The sequence below is a fragment of the Microplitis demolitor genome, chromosome 3 (assembly GCF_026212275.2).
Source record: "Microplitis demolitor isolate Queensland-Clemson2020A chromosome 3, iyMicDemo2.1a, whole genome shotgun sequence".
Classification (NCBI taxonomy): domain Eukaryota; kingdom Metazoa; phylum Arthropoda; class Insecta; order Hymenoptera; family Braconidae; genus Microplitis; species Microplitis demolitor.
This window is the reverse complement of record NC_068547.1, coordinates 4090748-4109866: the sequence shown is the minus strand read 5'-3', so window position 1 is coordinate 4109866 and position 19119 is coordinate 4090748. Positions and strand designations below refer to the sequence as shown.

At 29.4% G+C, this 19119-nt stretch overlaps 1 protein-coding gene across 1 annotated transcript in view; it reads right to left on the bottom strand.

The window, feature by feature from the left end:
- The window catches only part of LOC103580640 (dipeptidase 1), a 132129-nt gene that overhangs the window by 25528 nt on the left and 87482 nt on the right, over positions 1-19119 (bottom strand). The window contains exons 4-5 of the mRNA XM_053737246.1: positions 13900-14180; positions 12815-12971 (exon numbers count right to left, since the gene is read on the bottom strand). Of these exons, the coding sequence (XP_053593221.1) occupies positions 12815-12971; positions 13900-14180 (438 nt within the window). The remainder of the gene's footprint in view (positions 1-12814; positions 12972-13899; positions 14181-19119) is intronic.

The window sequence follows — 19119 nt, the reverse complement described above, 5'->3', positions numbered from 1 at the left end:
TGTTCGAGAAAGATTGCAATATATGAACGTTGTGTTTCTGCGTATACCAGTATTTGCTTTTCTCGTAAATCATTTCTACTATTCTTTTTTTTTTTTTTTTTTTTTCAATTTATTTATTTATTTTTATTCTTTTTTACAACATAAAACAGTGGAGTTGTTAAAGATTCATGGATGAGATTAAATTTTTAGATTATTTATTTTCAAAAAAACTCAAGCGAGAATAAAATTGAAAACTTAAAATAAAATTTCGTTGGATTTATTTTTTATTAAAGTAGAATTTTTATTTATGCTTTACTCACTGTGAATACACTGTAAAAAAATTTCGGAGTGAACGTAGATTAAATTCGGAGTGAATGAGGAGCGAATGACTGCGTATTTATTTACTCTCCTTAGGGTAAAATTTACTCCGAAAAGGAGTTTATTCTAATACTCAAACTTTGTCCGCAATGAAATTAACTCTTAAAGGAAATTTGTTTTGATGTTAAAACACCGAACCGAAATTAAATGGAATTTTTAAAAAATCCAGATCACTCTTAAAAAGAGTAAATTAAATAACTTAAAAAGAGAAAATTTTCATCATGTACCGATTAATTTTTTATTTTCAAATGGTTCAAGTATTATTACACGTTTTGGGATTTCATCAATCATATTGAGAGGAAAATGGCAGAATAAAAAAAACTAAACATAAATAAAGAGAGCAAGCTTGTGAATTTTTGATATTCGTATGTAAACATCATGACATTTTCTTCCGTTTGCTCCTGGACTTTCAGAAGGTGCACTTAAGTGGATACTCAACAGTAAAATGAAATAAGAATATAATGTTAAAGAATAATGCTTTTTGCTAGCAGTCGGTTGGCAATGTAAAGAGAGCTATTTTCATTTTTTTTCAAGAAAGTAAACTTTAATATCTTGTAATATATTGTTTCCTGCAATTTTTCTTTTACAGAATAATAGTTAAATTTTGATTTTTTTAAAAATAATTCATTTACTTTACTTTACTTAATATAAATATTTATTTTTTTTTATTGCTTCCAAGTTTATTTATGCAAAGGTGCCAGCCGTATGGAAAAACAAAAATACATTTTTGAATAAATAAGTTTTACAATTCACTCAATTCAGTAAGTTACAGATATTGAAAAATTTCTATTCTACTATTGTATTTTCGGAAAAATAGTATAAAGTGCAACCTATGTAAAAAAAAAATTGTGATGAACTTACGTATGAACATTAGACGACTATGAAAATCTATATCTTAAATTTTTCATTGACATTTCACAAGGGCAATTGTAATGAAAATTGAAAAATTATAATCGTATCGATAACATTATTTTTGTATTTTGAACGAGCAAATAAATATTGTAATAAAATTAGAGAAACATATGATAATGTTTATTTACCTATATTAAATGCTCATAATAGTTATATCGGAGTTAATAATAATTATTTAATGAGCTGAATGCTCATATGCAATCAAAATGCCCGAGAAATGATAATTATCATAAAATTTTATTTTTTACATGGGCCGCAGTAAATATCAAGTATTGATATATTGCATAATTTTTAATGAAACAATGTATAATTATAAGTAAATATAGAGAAAAAAATGTATGATAGATTTATCCGAATCATTAACAATTGAAGGGGTTAGTAGTGAGGGCGTATGAGTGAGAAAAATAATTCTTTGACTGAAAGTGGTTTCGAATGCATGGCATTTTGCTTTTTCAGAAAAATACCTAAAAAACGGTTAAACCTGTGGGCCAATCCTGAAACTTCCCGCTGTTTTCAAGTCCAGAGCGAGAAGTTAAAAACAATTATTTTGCCACTAATATTAGGTAAAATTTTGAGACCTTCGAGCTCAAAAAACTGTTAGACGACAGAACATAGATTTTGCTGAAAACAAGTAATTTTTGTTCGACGATATCTTCGGAACGAATCAATCGATTTGCAGATGCGTTGCGGTAATGGAAAGAGTTTGTTGAGACTTAATTTGATCAAATCTAGAAATAAATCAGTTTGAAAATTTTCATTTTTCGCATAACTTGTAAACTACTCTATTGATCGACTTCAAAATCTAATCAATTTCAATTCTTGTAGACCAGTCGAGTAAGGCCTGAAAAGCAACTTCTCCTGATCAAAATTCCTAGCCGACTAATTTTTTCACAGAATGATTCCGAATATGCTACAAATATGACAACCGAAAAAATCCAACAAAAAAGTGCGTTGCAAATATGTTTTTTTGTAACAAAACACATGTGCTATAGTTTGTTAAATATTTGCGTAAAATCAGAATTTTACCATTTTCCGATAAAAACACATATTTGCAACCCAATATTTTTTATTTTTTCGGTTGTCGTACTTTTAGCATATTCGAAATCATTTTGTGAAAAAATTAGTCGGCCAGGAATTTTGATCAGCAAAAATCTTTATCTCGGCTGGACTAATCGTCGGACAAAAAAAGTTTACATACACACACGAGCGTCCATCCTGAAATAGTCAGAATAGCGTCCTAGGACCTCAAAACATCGACATGTGATGAAAACTCGACTATCGAACATCGGACCCAAATCAATTATTTCCCTTTTTTTCAAGATTTTCAGTTTTCATAGCGGGTAGTTAAAAAAATGTTACTCTAAAATGACGCACCCTAATATATATATATATACTTATTAATATTTATATAATAAATAGATGAATTAATACGAAGGCAAATGAATAAATGATTTCCTCGTTTCAAAGTATAAATTTACGGTAACTTCATTTCAGCATAAAATTAGCAAAAAACATGCACTGAAATAAATAAAAATAGTTTTGTTATTTTTTGCGCTATATTTTATACAAAAAGAAAAAGTTGCTAAAACCAGCATATTTATTTCCTTGGGAATAATTTCGTTTCGAATATTAAATCATAACTGTTTATATGCGTATCCATGGATGTTATTTATAGATACATATGTATTCACATATATGAATAGATATGCATGTAATGTTAATTTCCGTAAATATAAGAGCGAGTTAAAAAGAGAACAAGTATATTAGTAGTTACAGATGTGGTTGATGTGGGAAACTTAATGCACTTTTTCATTTCACTAAAATATGGAAATAAAAAAAATGTAATATACATTTTATAATATAAAATATGTATCGTTATAATTAATACTCTTTATGTTTTGTTATTCATATTTCCAACTCCGATTGAATTTATTTTTTATTTTTTCATAAATATCTGACTGCATATTTTATATTTCAGTTATAAAAATAATTTTTCGAAGAAAATCAGTGATTTTAAGAAGATGAAATCTAAATACAAACATTTACCTTCCAAATGTATGTATAAATATGAGGTAAAAAGTATTTGGATTGACAAAACCTGTATGAGTCTACTGAGAGTTATTCACAAATCCCGATTTTCTAAAAGTAAAACAAATATACATTGAACTTTTTTTTTTTTTATTAAAAAAATAAATTTTTTTTCATATAAATAAATGAATAAATAAATAATAATATAAACATATACATATATATTTATCTGTATTTGCTTGTTTGAATTTACACACATGAAAATTCAGTTTATTTATCTATTTATTAGCTAACGAGTCAATCAATTTACGTTTGGTATAATTAAAATATGTACTCAATAAATCATGCATTGCAAAAGTTAATTAAAAAAATATCGGAACGATGAAAAATCAGTTTTTGTGATTTTTTAAACCGTCAATTTATTGGGTAAAAAATTTATTTTTCTATTGAAATCCCTTTGACAAAATAATAACAAGAGTTTAATTAACAATTTTTTTGAAAGCCACCCATGTTTGGGACCAAAGCAAAGCCTTTGTTTAAAAAACTAAAGGATTATTTATAAAACATTTTTTAAATAAAAAATGACATCAAAAAGCTTGAATTTTCAATTTTAAAATATATAATAAAATAAAAATACAGCAATCATTTTATATATTCCAAACTATAAGTTTTTCTATCCATAAAAATAATCTGATATTTTTTCCATCTCCTGCCTGTAATTCGAGGCACTCAACAAAGCAAAAAAAAAAAAAAAAATATTCAGCATAAAAAAAATATAAAATTCAGGTTGAAAAAATAAAAAAAGGTTTTGTCGAGTTGCCAAATGGGATTGAGTCTTTAAAATGACCGAGCGGGAGAAAGGGGAGGCCTGTCTCGTATGAGATGCAAAGTGTATTGAGGATGACCTAATTATGGACTGGCTGTAGCGTTCAATCAGAGGGACTGTCACCGGAGTATAAATATGGCGCATTAACTGATCCTGTAGTTCTGCGAGTCGGGCAAGTGCGAACCGGGTTCAGAGAGCGAGTTTAAAGCTATCTAGCCATCTAGCCATACCAGTTCTCCAGCTATCGAGTGAAATAGTGAGCTGGCTTATGAGCTAGTGAGCTCGCTTGCTAGAAAGCAACCGACTAACTAACCAACCAAGAGAACTAGTATCTAATTCATCCTCTACTCCTTCACCCTCTTCATCATTATATCAGAATTGCAATCATGAACTACCATCTCTAACACACACCCACACACACACACAGACTGAACTTCAGCAGATTGGTAACCCAACCGAACGGACCCTTCAACGATAAAATGACGACATCATACAGCTCAGAACAGTAATGGCGATACGTGATTGGCATATCGACACCTGCCACCGTCGTGCTTTAGACTATATTTTGTTAATTGTGAAGTTCAGAAACTCCATTGACGTTACGCAATGACCTGGAATTGACCAACTTTACTTACTCCTTGTCTTACCTTCTCCTCTTACTTGTATAGCTGTAGCTATAGCCGTTAAGTAATATACCGTTATGTTGGAAAACGCCGGCAGTTACTTGATACGAGGGGTATGAGAAGATTGTAGTCAATATTCACTTGGAGAAATACCGAGGGAGACTTATCAAGGTTACATTAAGGAGGTATTATAAACTTTTAAACTTTTAAGTTTCAGGCCTCTTAGCATTTGAGTACGTGCTTGTCAAAACTGATGTTAACTAAATATGACTAAAATAATAATGTCATAGATATAAAATTAATGAGCAGAAATTTCTTTTTTCTTTTTTTTTTCTTGATATTTTGTTGGCCGAGTTAAATTAACTTGGGTTGACTTGGAATTTATACAGCAAAACGGTGAAATATTATATTCAGTGATATTGTACTTGAGTTAATAACTTTTAGTTAATTTTCAGGATTAAATATACAGCCAGATTTTTTTTTCTCCATACTTTTCAATGTGAAGAATAATTGCAGATAAAAACTTTGCACTTTTCGTTGGAAATAATTTTAGAAAAGTATTTTAAAACTATTTTTTCGCCTGCGGTCAATGAAAATAATTATTATTCTAATTGCACACATATATTTGCAAAGTAACGATGATGGAGTTGCTTTAAAATTAATTAATAATGCTCATAATAAAAATTTTAAACGGATACGTTTTTATTTTTATTGACAATGGCTATTAAAAAATTATTCATCATTTTCATTAAATATGATAAATTTCAAATAAAAAAACCTATTTCCTACAATTTTCGCATGTCCACATTGCCTCTCGAAATCTCATAACATGATCAACTACTTCATATAATATGAATATAATAAATATACACATACATACATACTATGAAACTGAAATGTAAAATGAGGCCTCAGGTAGTTTAAAATTTTTTTCGGTGGTTTAGGGTTACGCAAAGGTTGAAAAAATGAGGAAATTCGTAATAGTGAAAGGTAGTAACTTACATGGGTAGTACTATATGTAGAAAAAATAATATTGTAGTACTATAATTTATTTTCTCATGCGTCTGTTAAAATAATACGATTATTTTTTTAGGTTGATTTCTTAGACGTCTGGTATTATGTCTGACCCTTAATGATAACATGGAGTCCAGACCCCAGGCAATTTTAAACACGAAATTTCTGTCTATAATTTCTCGAATTTTAAATTCTCGATATCATAGGAATTATTGAGTTTTACAAAAAAGTACAGGATACATTTTTTGTAAAGAATTCCATGCAGTACAAAAAAAGGGTTCTTGCAATTTTTTTGATAACAATATTTATATTTTCCCTATCAAACCATTTATTATGCACTTGAAAGTCTCACTTTTTCAGAAGCCCGAATTTCATGTTTTGATGCTCATTATAAGCATCGCTAACTTTTTGTTCAAAACAAACTCCTTGGAATACGTTTTTGCAAATACATGGTACTTCAAATAAATAACATTTGCATGCAATTAACTTTGTTTTGATTCAAATGTATAACGCGCACATGTAGAACGTGTGCCGAAAATCAAAATATAGGAAGAGCCTAAATTTGGGATTTTCTCAATAATTTTTTTCCTCTACAATCTCCGACGGTTGCTTATAACGAAGTCGAACTAACTAATTATCATTGAATATTGTTATCAAAAATTAATAATGTGAAATATCTGCAGTAAAATTTGTTATTTGAATTTAGCTACCAATTAAAACGAGACAATTTAAGATTAATAAATATAAAATCACTGTTATTATTTTTTAATTTACAATAAACAATTACAATCCCGATAAGACTGAAATTTAGTTAAGAACTAGTTTATCATGTACAAACTAAACGTTTTCCGCTGCAGGAAAGGAACTGATGTTTTTCAACTCTCTAAATCGCATTGGTCTGAAATCGAGTTGTTTCAGCTGGCTAAACAGGCATTGAAGTTTCACTGCAGAGGGTATGAAAAGTTATTGAACACTCCAAGCACGAAACGTTAAGTGCATTATATCAATCTTCCCCCAAAATTCGCTTACTACAGCCACCGCAGTAGCACCTTGATTTAAGTCAGAACAAATCAGCCCGTCATCTAAAACTTTCCAATTATTAGTAATCAAAATTACCGAATATATAAAGTAGCACTGCTTCAAAAACTTGAATGGGAAAAAAGAGCGAGTTTAAGAAATTTTTAATAGAACCATTACAAAAATCTTACACTATTAACCTTTCTTTTTTAAGGTACCTGTTTTGCCCCTCTTTTCTTTATATTGTAATACAAAACTAACATTGGCGTTTATGTAAATTTTATATAACTGAATTCTATGACGGGAAACCTCTTCTATTGGAGACGATCTCGCCACCTCTAGGGACTTAAAATTTAGGACACTACTGGAAATACTTAACTCGGTCTCCCAATACCAGAAATTAGATATAAAAGCTGGGTCGCGGAATAAAATTTATTTGGTGCAGTTATCACGAATTCTTTTAGCTAAATTAGCGTTCGTTGTAAATATTTAAAAATTTCAGTCATTAATTTGTAATTTCAATTACGAATAGCTATTACTGACTAAAAAATAATATTCATGCAATTTATTGAAATATAAAATTTCTCATTGTTGTTTTGTACATTTTGACTGATACTCTTATCACAATTTAAACCCTTTAGGTATGCATTTTTAGATTTTTCATACTTTTATTTCGGTGATTTAAATTTCCACAACGGAATTCACTATTATTCCAATTTCGTATCTTTTGGCAATATTCAGGATTTAAAAATCTATTATTTCGATATTTTATAATAAAAACATTTATTCTCAATATCGCTATTCATATAACAGTTATATATCATTTATACTTCCAATATATGAAGTCTTCTTCCTCTTGTTCAATTTTATTTTAACTCTCATTCGCTATTTATTTTTAATATTTTATAGCGAATATTATTTTCACAACTCATAACCATCATATATTGAACTGCAGTTCAAAATACCACTAAAATTATTCCCCTTTTCACCCATGCATTCAACTTTTAATGAGCGAAAGATTCAAAGCTTGATTTAAACCACGATGATACCTACACTGCAATAAACGCGGTGTTAAAATTAACTTATTTTAACACCGGTGTTAAAAGGATGTACATGTAGAGTAAATCATCCGATACCATTCGACTTTTAACACTTGAAAAATATAACTAATATTTTATTTAACACCGGGAAAAAATTTAACACCGTTTTCGGGGTTAAATTAAACACCGGTAACCTTAACACCAGGATAGTGTAGACTTACACCTTTTTTTAGTGTATACACTAAAGAAAGTTCGAGCGAAACTAGTGAGTCAAAGTAGTGTTTGAATTTTTCCGTTTATTGAATTCTCCTACTAGTTATAAAAATTAATTATTTTAATTAGTAATAACATAACCAATTCATAAATTAATAAATATTACTTATTTGATGAAGGAAAGTAATTAAATGACTTGATTATTTTCGACTCATGTTTTTATAAAAAAATGTGGCAACAGCGCGCTCTAACTTCTTAAACATCGATATTCAAATTAGAGCGGGAAAAATTTGATTGTAATCTCGTTTCTCTTTTTAAGGTATTTCTATCTTTGTTTTTTCTCTCAGCTGCTTCCATGACGTTGCCAAACCCTCAATAATATGTATCTCTATCGATGAACGAGATTAAAAAATAAAGTTTAACTTCAATTATTCAAATTACTACAACGGTAACACTATATTGTTAAAATGGTATCATATTCTACAAATATTCAAGTTTATGATCTATGGCTTTTTATTTCTTAAGCTTGGGAGGTTAGTAATGAAAAAAATAGAGTAAGTCATAACGGAAGCTTGTCAACTATAAAAATATGTTTATCATAATTTTGAAAGTGTCATTTTTGAAATTTTTTTTCTAAGAAACTAGACGGTGAATCGTTTTCAAATTTTGAGAATACTCCGATAAAGTACTCATTTATATATATACTGTTTCAAATCTTAAAGTCGGAAAATCCTTTTTGTATTAGATTCGCTCGAACTTCCTTAATACTTTTCAATGTCACAAATTAATTTTATACAAAAAATTTCACTGAATGACACCTTAGCATACAAATAGCCTTAAACTTTTTATTTTCAACCAACGTCAGCACTTTTATTGCATTGAATTTTTTATTTGATTAAATTTTTAATGAGAATCGATACAGTCTAAAACGTACGCTATTTTAGTACTTGATTATTATCGAGTATCGAAATATTTAAACATAGCCATCGTCATCACCAACATCACTGAGAATTGTCCGAGGTCATTAAAGCATGAAATGTCACAAATACCAGATCAATAATAATAATAATAATAATAGCAACAGCAACAACAATGATAATGGCGAATAGTGTTAGTGGTGTTGGTGATGCCAATGATAATGATAATGATAATGGCGATAGTAATGGTCTGATGGTGAATATAGTGGTAGCATTGACAGACGATTGCACAGTACATGAACCCATCTAAGCATCATCTACTGCCTTGATAATCGTCAAATGTTAAGGCCGGTGAACGACGATTGTGACGGTTAGAGTTCGCAATAGTACATTCTGTATATATTGAGCCATACCAGTACCAAATGTAGTTCTAAATGCTATATTACTACACTGTATAGACAGATAGTGTGTATGTGAGTGTGTATGTGTGTAGAATGGAGAATGAATCAAATGCAATATCGAGACGTGCTTTGTCAATTACCGACATTCATGCCCAATTAAGTTACCGCTGAGTCGGCTGCTTGAATCATCTGATGGTTTGCTTCAGTTACGAATTCATGCTAGCTCGATAGCTTACTTGCAGCATAGATTACTATGTACTCTAGTTCACTTGTACCAGCTCAAGTCTCAAGACTGTCGAGTTCTTAATTAATGACAATGACAAGTTCATCTGATACTTTGGTGTTTATTAAGACTCAACTTATTCAAACTAAAAATAGCCTATCATTATTAATTAATATTATAATATTAAGGAGCCATTAAATTTCAAAGAAACTTGAAAAAGCTTTTAATGCATTGCCGCGAGTTGAGTATTCTTAATGAGCTCGTCAAATAATTTAAGTTTAAATTTTTAAGGTTCTTCCTTTTGAGCGGAAAGATAAAATAAAGAGACATCTTTATTGTTATTTATTTTTACTGGAAATAAAGTATTTGGTTTCGATAGCAAGAGATAGTGATGACATGGAAGACAGGATTCACGTTTCGATAAGAGTTAACGCTCACTTGTTGACCCGTTTGGATACTCGTAACTTATCACGATCCCGGGACTTATGTTGGACAAATTTATCTTAGGATCTGGCTGAGAGAGGCTGTTCTGCTATTGGGAATATGTTCGTTGGGGTGGCAGAGGTTGTTTTTGTTTATGTTGTTGTAGTTGTTGTGGTATACGCCCCTGTGTATACTATAACAAATATCGAGTAGTCGGAGTTACTATCAACTATCGACTGTGAAGTGGTAGTGGTAGTAGTAGTAGTAGTAGTAGTAGTAGTAGTAACAGAACCAGTACCAGCCATCGCGTATTATACTATTCCACTGAGAGTTATCGAGCTCTAAGGACTTGACCCGGTCATTTTTTACGAGTAACTGCATTCGTAAATTACTATCAACACGTGAATCATTTTTAATGGTCTGTCTTTTAAGCTAAATTATTTACTGGATAAATTTTTAGCTTTAGTTTTCACGATATTAATACCGGTATAATATTTTTTAAATTCGTTGTGGAAATTGACAACTTAAAAAAAAAAAAAAAAAAAAAAGAAGAGACGGTTATTGACTTTAGTTAGATTTTCGGAAATCGAGTTTTTAATGTTTTGAGGTCGCAAAACTATATGTTGAAAAAGAAGTTTTGTTTTTTGTTTAATTTTTAAAACACAACTATCAGTTTAGTTGGTTACTAGACTAATATAAATACTTAGAGGGTTACATTAAACACATACTACTCTGACAGGAACCGAATCAAGCCAGAAACTAATTTACCGAGGAAACCTAATGAGTTTCTTCCCCAAGGCAGAAACAGATCAGTTTCAGCCCGATAACTCGCATTGAAACTTAACTTTCAATGCAGGTAGTACGAAAAAAATAATCGTTGAGGTAATTATTAATATCATCAGTTTGAACAAACTTCAATTGATTCAGTTTGTATTATAATTAGAAGTGCACAGAAAACAAAACAGTAACCATTGCTGCGCATAACAGTAATTCAGCCAATAAGCGTGTTTGGGCGAAAGATTAAGTATAGTAAAAGCATATTTTACGATAGTTATATTTATTCGATTGACTGGATTACTGTTCTGCGCAGTAATGGTTACTGTTCTTTTTTCTCCGTGTGTGCGAATCGAATAATTTGAATTTCCAAATCTGATAAATTCAAAATATTCGAAAATTTTTGAATTGGTTGTAACTTTTTGATCTATTCATATATTTTCGAATTGGTCGATTCAAATCCGAAAATTTTGATCAGCTTTTAAATGTTTAATTAATCAAAAGTAATTATCTCGTAGATTAGTGTCTGAGTTTTATTTATCTTCCACAAAAAATTATTTAAAAAAACATCACAATTTAAATTTGTTCAAATGAAAATTTTTGGATTATTTATAAGTTTACAAATTATTCAAAAACTTGTGAATACTCTCTAAACATGAATAAGTGAAAAAAAGTGAATATTTATGTTTAGAGAGTACATCATTAAAAAAGTTTCGGATAATTAGAAAATTTACGAATACTAAAAAAAATCGGATCTCGAATCGAATAGTCCGATTTGATTCGATACGAATAATTCATAAATCCGAGCTATTCGCACACCCCTATTCATAATTTTCCCAATAATTAAATTATTTAACTCAATAACTTTTTGTTTTCATTGAAAATTATATGACGTTAAAATAATTAAATCACTTAATTGATTCAAATAATGATAAATTGGCTAATCTCTTAATTATATTGGTTGAACCACAGAAATTTCGTTAATTGAATCTCGAAAAAGGTTTCAATTAAAGACAGTTCAGTTGTCACAACTACGCCGGTCATTGAAAGAAATCCTACTTCTAAAGGCGGCGTGGCTTTCAGAGAAGCTATTCGTTTTATTCCCTATATCCAAATACCAGCCATCTTTCAGCCAATGACGGGTTTGTTCCTAGTGCTAACTTTTTCTCTTAGTACGATAAAAGTCAATTTTTTTACACATATAAATTCACTGATGAATGTCGGAAACTTCTAAGCTATTAACGTTACAAAAAAATAAAACTTCAATGACAATTTTAGTTGGAATTGAATTCTCTACAAAAAAAGTTCACATACAAGACAAAAGTTGATAATGACATTGCTGAACAGCGGTAGCATTAGTTACAAAGTTTGATTGTTTTTTTTTCTTTAACAAAACCAGAATTAGAATCGATATTTTTTGCAATCACTAAAAAAGGATCAATGCAAATATTTTACTACTATTGAACCAAATTGTTTTTCAATTAAAGTAGAGTTTTTTTTTGCATCTATCATATATTTATAACAATAAAAAATGAATATAAAAAAATATGAATGGAACGTTACAGTTTCATTCAATTTTTATTTTTTTACATTTTCATCCGAAAACTTTGCCGCAATCTAATTGTAGCATTGAAATAAATAATTCATTTTTTCATTCCGAGGATGCTAATGACCTATATTATTATTATTATTATTATTATTATTATTTTCAAAAATTACGAAAAGTAACATGACAATAACAGTAACGACAACAAAATGCTATTTAGCTATAACAAGTTTTTGAAATTTAAAAAAAATTTTTCTGTTTAACTAAAAAAGTAATAATATCTAAAAAGTAAAAGAGGTAAAGCAAATGTCAAAATATTCGATATATGTCTGTATATGTATATATAATGCCTGTACCTATGTATATATAATCTGGCTTAAAAAAGAATAAAGTAATTTCACCGAGACTTGATATTGAATTTTCATCCAACTATCAGGCATAACGAAGTGGACATCGTCAGCAGACACGGAAAAGCAAAATTCAATTGGTAATCAACTCACCTGAGCTCCAACAAGTCCGGCGCGCAATCTCGGAATATCCGTGTGACTCCAATCTGACCTGGCCCATGGGTCAACTCTCCCCAGGTCACTACTGAGATTCACCTCGCCCAGTTGATTGTGCACAAATTTTCTCACATTCCAGGGCAAGTCATTGTGCCTTGATCACCATAAAAATTATACAAACATAATAACCATAAATTAACGGACAAATTTATTTAAACATCAAAGTTTCATTGAAACGTTACTACTGCCATTAATAAACTACAGTTAGAAATTTTGTGTCTTTGTGTTAAAAAATTATTTGGTTAAATTTTTTGTGTTGATTTTCAACACAGAAATCTGTTAATTCAACACAAACCGTTTGTGTTATTTTACTTTAACAGAATTTTTATGTTAAATGATTAGAAATTATGGAATGTAAGACATTTCTTGTGTTATTTGAAAATTAATACAAAATTTGTATTGTTTAGCTAAACATTCCCGCGTTTCTTCATTACTATAACCAAGCAAAGCATTGTAGCAGCATTGTCTGCAAGAAAACTTGGATTGTAATTGAGTTACAATTAAATATAACCATAGATAACTTGAATATTTTTATGATCAGGTTCAATGATTTTTTTATTCTCATTTTACGGGAGGATAATTCATAGCTGCGTTTTTTAGAAAAATCAATGAAAATCGAACAAATTGTTTGCTAAATTGACATAAGTTGTACTAAGGTTAGATCAGTATACTTGAGTTGGTTAGGTTATGTGCTCATATTCATTAGTTAATTTTAACACGAAGCCTATTAAATTTACACAAATTTTCTGTCAAAATAACAGATTTTATGTGTTCAATTATTTAACATAAAATTTGTGTTAAAGATCAATACAAACGCAATGTGTTGAATTAACACAAAAATTGTGTAGACCAATTGCAACACACGATTTGTGTTGAATTTAACACCAAATTTCTAACTGTGTAATTACTTAACTGGAATGGCAAAGTAGTTAACGGTATTTAAAAATAAATCAATTAAATGAATTGATTGAGTATAAAATAGCTGAAAATTGAATAGAATAGAATAGAATAAAATAGCTTACCCATCAATCAGAGGCACTTCAGTGAGGATTCTTCGAATAACATCGAGCCTCTGTTCGTGATTAGCAGGGGCAGTTTGTAGTATAAATGGGAGACAAAGTCCGCCCAGTAATAGAGCACTTATCAATAGTAATATCGGTGCGAGGATTCGACATCTCCGTCGTGGACCTTGGTCCCTCTGGTCCTTACTACTCCCAGAGCTTGGTGACTCCTCGCAGGTTGGCGGTAAACGTACAGTCCCGTTACAAGGCGCAACGTCTGGCAGTTCTGTTAGGCACGTTGTCTGTAATACACCAATAATAATGGCTATCAACGTTAGATATAGTCCGGCAGTCAATAATAATAGTCAATAGTAGTCAATAATAGTTGTAGTTATATAGAGTACAATCGATAAACTGATGAATAGCTTGATAATAATACGATCATTCGGAACTACGAACAAAAGCCCAACGGGATAGACGCGAGTTTAAAGGGGTAGAATGGCTAGTAGTGGTTGTTGTACTAGTATACTGGGTTGAATTGAATGTGGCGGTGGTAGTACTGGGTTTGCCAGACGTGTTAACTTGTTATACAGCTCATCGTGTAATAGTAAATAGAGCATAATAAAGTGACAATTGAACTGGTGATTTTAGATTAAATCTTAGATATAGTTGTTGTTAAGGCTAACGTTCAATGAGAAACACCTTGCAATATGGTTGACTAGATGGAGGAGAACTTTGCTAGCTGATTAGTGTACGGAAGACTAATTCAACTAATCTTGATACAAAGCTAAGAGATCTAGTGTTGGGTAGTGGTGAAGCTACAGAAGGTAAAGAAGGTGAATGAGGTAGAACTAGGGGACTTGAGAAACTGGTACTTCTGAGGGCTTTGTTTCTTCTGTCACTCTTGTTCAACTAGTCAGTTGTTACTGCTGCTGCTGCTGCTATTGGTTTTATACGAGACCCAGCGATTTAATTAGTAAGTTGGAGAATATTGTGTACGAGATTGGTAATAAGATGAAAGCATTAATCTTAACGGAATTATAGGAGCCGTGTTTTTGAGATTGTTTCTTGCCAGTGGAAATTTATTACCGACATTGATTTTATTGTTTAGGGTTTAGTTTTTTTTATTGATTGAAAAGGTGAGTGCTGTTTGATAACGGTCATGGAGCTTAATTAAAGGAAATGTTGAAACATTTTTTTTCATGTCTCATGTTCGGGTTTTTTATAAAAAAAAAAAGTTGCAATTTATCATAAATTTTATTTTGTTATGAATCGCAATAAATGATGTAAATAATATTATGGGCTTTTGTATTTTATGTATCAAAGAGAATGCCTGTATTTATTCAACACAAAAGAGAATTGTTTTTTTTTTTTTAATACAAAGAAGATTTTAATATTCATACTGTAGAAACTTCAATTAAAATAAATATACAAATAACTATATACGTTGAGGTAAATTGCCCGTTTTGACATTCGATTGAATTTCATTTTATATTCAACGATATATCTAAATTCTGAATTATAAATATTTTTAATTATTTAAAAAATTGTAATTTCGATATCGTGTCAAAAGTATCACAAGGGTGTACACAAAAAATAACGTTGGTTCATATCCATTTCAATAATAATTATTGAATTTAATCACAGTTACAAGAATATAATTAGTTGTCACTAATTGATCATCATACAACGTTTCGTTGGTTTCCCAACTTTTTCAAGTACTTAATCAATAAAACATCAACTGTTTAGTAAATAATTATAAATTGAAACAATATGATAACAGTTTTCCTTTCTTATATATAACTATCATTCAAAATATACTAATATATATACAAATATTTTGTCGCTCATCAATATAGGGGACGAGTACCATTTTTGGTCACTTTAGGGCCAATTTTTGATACTTCAAAAATTTAGATGAAATAATTGGTCAAATATGCAATGACATGATTAATGTCTTAAGTATGTTCGAAGATACTATTTATCACACTTTTGAATCAAAAGTTTGATTATACTTTTTCAAAAATTAAAATAAAGTATTCAGTATCCAAAAATGGAGTAGTGGCCACAAATGGTACTTCTACCCTACTTTTCGTCGAAAAGTATCAAAATCGATATTTACGAATTTTAAATTATTTTTTAGACGTCCTTATGATTTTCAAAATGGGTACTGGGAACCATAGTGACAAGGGCCTGAACCAAAAATTTTTAATGAAATTTTTTTGGTTTTTACATTGTTATACTTCTAGATGAAATGTACATCAATTAGTATGATTTTTCAATAATACTTTTTGCTAAAATACACCCTCATAGAATCTAAAAATTACAGAAAAAATCGTTTTCTATTTCAATACAATCTTCAATATAAAACGGGCCTGGTCTTCTTTTTGATACTTAGAAAAATGAACGGAACTATCATTGTTGCACTCGGAAAGTAAATGAAATTTCAAAACAGTTGTTCTCGGAGACAAAATAGAATTTCTGACAATACGAAATTTTCTAATCTCAGTTAACGTTCTAGAAAACGCTGGACTCTATTTTAGGTTTCCAATATTCGTTTTTGAATTAAAGGGGATTGAAATTCGGTTACTGTTGTGCTTTAAAATTGAGTCTTCTATAGATGACATTTCAACGTCTACAAAAAGGTTTCTGACTTTAAGTTAGCATCAAAAAGTGTCTATGTTTGAACGAAATATTTGTTAGATGAATTTTGAATTTTCGTTGTTATCAATATATCTTATTAAATTATGATCTAGTTCACTTTTGAAATTAATCACCAAAACAGTTTTTATAGAAAACAAGAAAAAGAAAGCATTTGAAGAAATTTTTTTTTGTAATTCGAACTAAACTATTAGCTCTCAAAATTTAATCAGATCTGAATCTTGATGAACCTTTGCGATTACCATGAGACGCATACAAATTAGTTCATTAGTTCCAGAGATATCTTACGTCGAAAATGACGTTTTATTAAATTTTATTTAATGATATCTTCTGAACAAACCAACAAATTTGATTGGTTTTTGCTGTAATTGAAAGAGTTTATCAAAGTAAAGATCTTATTTAATTCAAATCGATTAGATGAGAAGTTAACAAAACAATCGGTCTCAGAATGAAATAAGATCCAAGTGATGATAAACTATTTCAACTGCAGAAGGAAAAGTTTAAAACGATAATTCCTTGTAAGATATCTCACTACAAAAAATAACTTTCTATATATTATTGGAAATATTCTTGTAATTATTATTATTCGTAAACTAATTGAATAATTAACATCAGATGCAGTATTACTTTGTCAAAAGTCGTTTTTACTATTTTATAATTTTAAGCATCGACTTTTTACACGCAGAGAAGTTTTTAGTAAAATTTAGTCAAAAAGTTTAGTACTGTCAGGACATTTGATAAACATCAAACTTTTTGCCACATTATAAAATATCAAAACCAAGTTTTAAACAGACTTCGACATACTAAGGTAATGAAAACCTCAATTTTTTCAGATAAAGTAAAAATCTCCTCTGACCAAGATGAATTTTCTTAAACAAAGACAAATTCTCTTTGTTCAAGAAAATTTTAACTTGATTCCCGAAAACGTTTGTTTTCCAAAATATTTCCTTAATTCGATAACTTGTTTCCGTGCAGAGTCAGCCCTTTTTTCACGTTTTTTGTAAAATTTGCCGCGTGTATTAGTGAAAATCATTTAAAATGAATGCATCGCATAACCTTGCTTTGTGTTTAATGTGTCCAATACTTTGTATCAAAGGCAAAAATTTATGTAACAATAGCTATTGATATTTATTCCTGTTAGAATATAGTTTTTACTTACATCTATCTATTAAGTATTAATAATTTTTTTTATGCAATAAATGATTATGTTTCATTGAATTTTCCAATAGAACATCATTTGCAGTAATGTCTATATTTATTCTAAAACAATGTTATAGATTTGAGAGATACAATTGATTGGTGCGGATGCTTGTCAATAATTAGTACGATAGCAAATTAAGCGAGTCAATAATTAGTACATTGACGCTAATTTTTGAAGCATCTGTATTATAAGTTTCAACAAAATGTAGTGTTAAAAAAATAGTATTATTCCACAATCCGAAAAACCAACAAACAAGAAATGTAAACATTTTTTTCCATTAAAAGTTGTTTATAAAACTATAAATAATATAGCAAGTAAACTTAGTTGTTGCAATTTCAACAATAAGTACACTCGCTTTAAAAAAATTGTTTCTTGTATAACTTGGTTGTAAATTATAAATTTATTCAGTAAGTATATTTTATATATAATGCTATATTGATGAATTATTTGAGTAATAAATGTTGATATACATTGTCAATAAGTTTAAAGAAATTGTTTTTCCAAGACGACGACAACAATTGACTTTATACAAACGATACTTGTTCTCAAAAGTATCGTCTTTTGCTGAGTTTTTTTAACTAAATAAAACAAGAACAAAGTAGTAGAAAAGTCGATAATACAAGACTATATAACAGATATATCATGTATATATGAACAGTAAAAATAAAATTATAGTAAAAAAATAAATACCAACAAAATAAAATAAAATAAAATTTGAAATACACAAAGTGGATACCACATTTCAAAGTGTAAAAAGGCTATAGCCTTATCGCTTGCATCACTTTGATCTATCAAGTGGTGTACAGTATCCTCACTAGTTTCTATTTCAATGCTATTTCAAGAGTATGGAGATCTCGTTGCATTTTTTTGCTACTTTTATTCGTTCATATATACATAGATCAGTGTAGACATATGACTATACAAGTTGTAGGAATTGGAATGTGTGGTGTGTTTTATATATTGTATAGAGAGTCTGTCGGATTTCATTACCAACAATGGAGACAGCAGCTTGCCGCAGCTCAAGTAACTCGAGTTTCTCGATATGACTCTTATTATTTTTTTTTTTTCCTTTTATTTATTTTTGTTCCTTTCTATTATCCGCTTTACAGTTTTATTTGTTCATTCAGCTAAGATATTTTTCTTTTTTATTTCGCTTTTGCTCCACTGATATTTTTTATTCCTGCAATCTGCTTTAAGTATTTGCAGATTTTATCCTCAAATTTAACTAATCATTTGTCGTTAATTGATTTATCGAATTCATTTTTTCAGCAAATTTAAGTTAATTATATGAGGGTTAAAAAAAATTGTCGAGTATCGAATACAAATTGAAGTTAAAATTCTATAAAAAAAAAAAAAAAAAAACAGTACATAACAGTAAT